Raw genomic sequence first — 1,304 nt, 5'->3', positions numbered from 1 at the left:
TCATTCAGAAAACAAACTCATTGTTGAGCAATCAAGGTGGAAGATTTTACAGCTCACAATCACTTTCATTGCTTTTCGAAACCAAGGATAAAAGACAGAGTAAATCAAAGGATTAATGGCAGAATTGGAATAAGCAAACCAAATCGCAATGTCAAAGATAAGGGGTGGAATTATGAAGTTGAGGAAAGCATCAATTGTTGCAATTATCAAATAAGGTGACCAGAATACCAAGAAAGCAATCACAGGTATACCCAGGGTTTTAGCAGCTTTCCTCTCTCTTCTGCCAACTCTATCACTGTAATTATTAGATGACTGGGTGTTGTTGCTCATCATCTCTATCATTCTAACTTGTTGTTTAGCCACAGCAAAGATCCTGCCGTAAAGCACTATCATTGCAGAGAAAGGTATGAAATAAAGGAGAGAGGATACAACCACCCACATTTTATTTAAGATAATCTGACAACTCCCTGCACAGGAGAGGCCATTTACTAATTCTTGCATCTCTTTGTCATTAGACCCAGTGAAGACAACAGAAAAATTGAATACTAATGAAAATATCCAGGCAACAGCTATGAACATTCCTGAAACTGGCACTGTGAACTTGATGGGATAAATTAAAGGGTTGTTGACAGCAACATATCGATCAACAGAGATGAAACACAAGTGAAATATTGATGCTTGGCACAAAGATACATCTAAACAAGAGTGAAATCTACAGAATATTTCCCCAAAATACCAGCATGTTTCAACAGATCTTACAGTGCTAAAGGGTAACACAGTCAGACCCAAACCAAAGTCAGCACATGCCAAGGAGGCAATCAAAAAATGTGTAGGTGAGTGAAGCTGCTTAAAATAAACAATGGAAACAACTACCATTAGATTTCCACCTACTGTAAAAATCACCAGCAAACCAAGCACAATATACAAAGATACTCGGAGTCCAGAAGACAATGGTGTTTTATAGCAAGATTCATTCATGTTCTCAAAGCAGTATTGCAAATCTTCGTTATCAACAAAAGTTGAGTTCATTATTTCCAACAAATTGAATTCCTGAACTGATGGTTATGATCTAGTAAAGGAAATACATGCGCCTATTTCCAACTTCTCCTGGAAAAAAAAGTAAATATGGGTGTTAATATAATAACTCCACAATATGATCTTGAACGCAGACATTAAGATTCATTCACAACTTTAAATATTACAACAATGGAAGATTTCTGTAGCAGCCACTTTTCCCCGGTGATTTAAAATAAGTGAAATAACTGGAAAAAGAAATTATTTTAATTTATTGTATCTGGAGTTAA

The 1,304-nt window shown here is 35.9% G+C and overlaps 1 protein-coding gene across 1 annotated transcript; it reads right to left on the bottom strand.

Moving 5' to 3' along the window:
- On the bottom strand, positions 1 to 1,029 carry LOC141984000 (trace amine-associated receptor 9-like). Its single transcript, XM_074946947.1, has one exon. It carries the CDS (start codon positions 1,027 to 1,029, stop codon positions 1 to 3), a length of 1,029 nt encoding a protein of 342 aa, XP_074803048.1.
- Between the last annotated feature and the right edge of the window lie 275 nt (positions 1,030 to 1,304).

This window comes from Natator depressus, chromosome 3 (genome assembly GCF_965152275.1).
Source record: "Natator depressus isolate rNatDep1 chromosome 3, rNatDep2.hap1, whole genome shotgun sequence".
NCBI lineage: Eukaryota > Metazoa > Chordata > Testudines > Cheloniidae > Natator > Natator depressus.
Note: the sequence above shows the minus strand (reverse complement) of the source record. Positions and strands in the feature narration are given on the sequence as shown.

What these genes read in the sequence shown, in the direction of transcription:
- LOC141984000 (XM_074946947.1), bottom strand. Translation starts at nt 1,029, where the DNA reads ATGAACTCAACTTTTGTTGATAACGAAGATTTGCAATACTGCTTTGAG.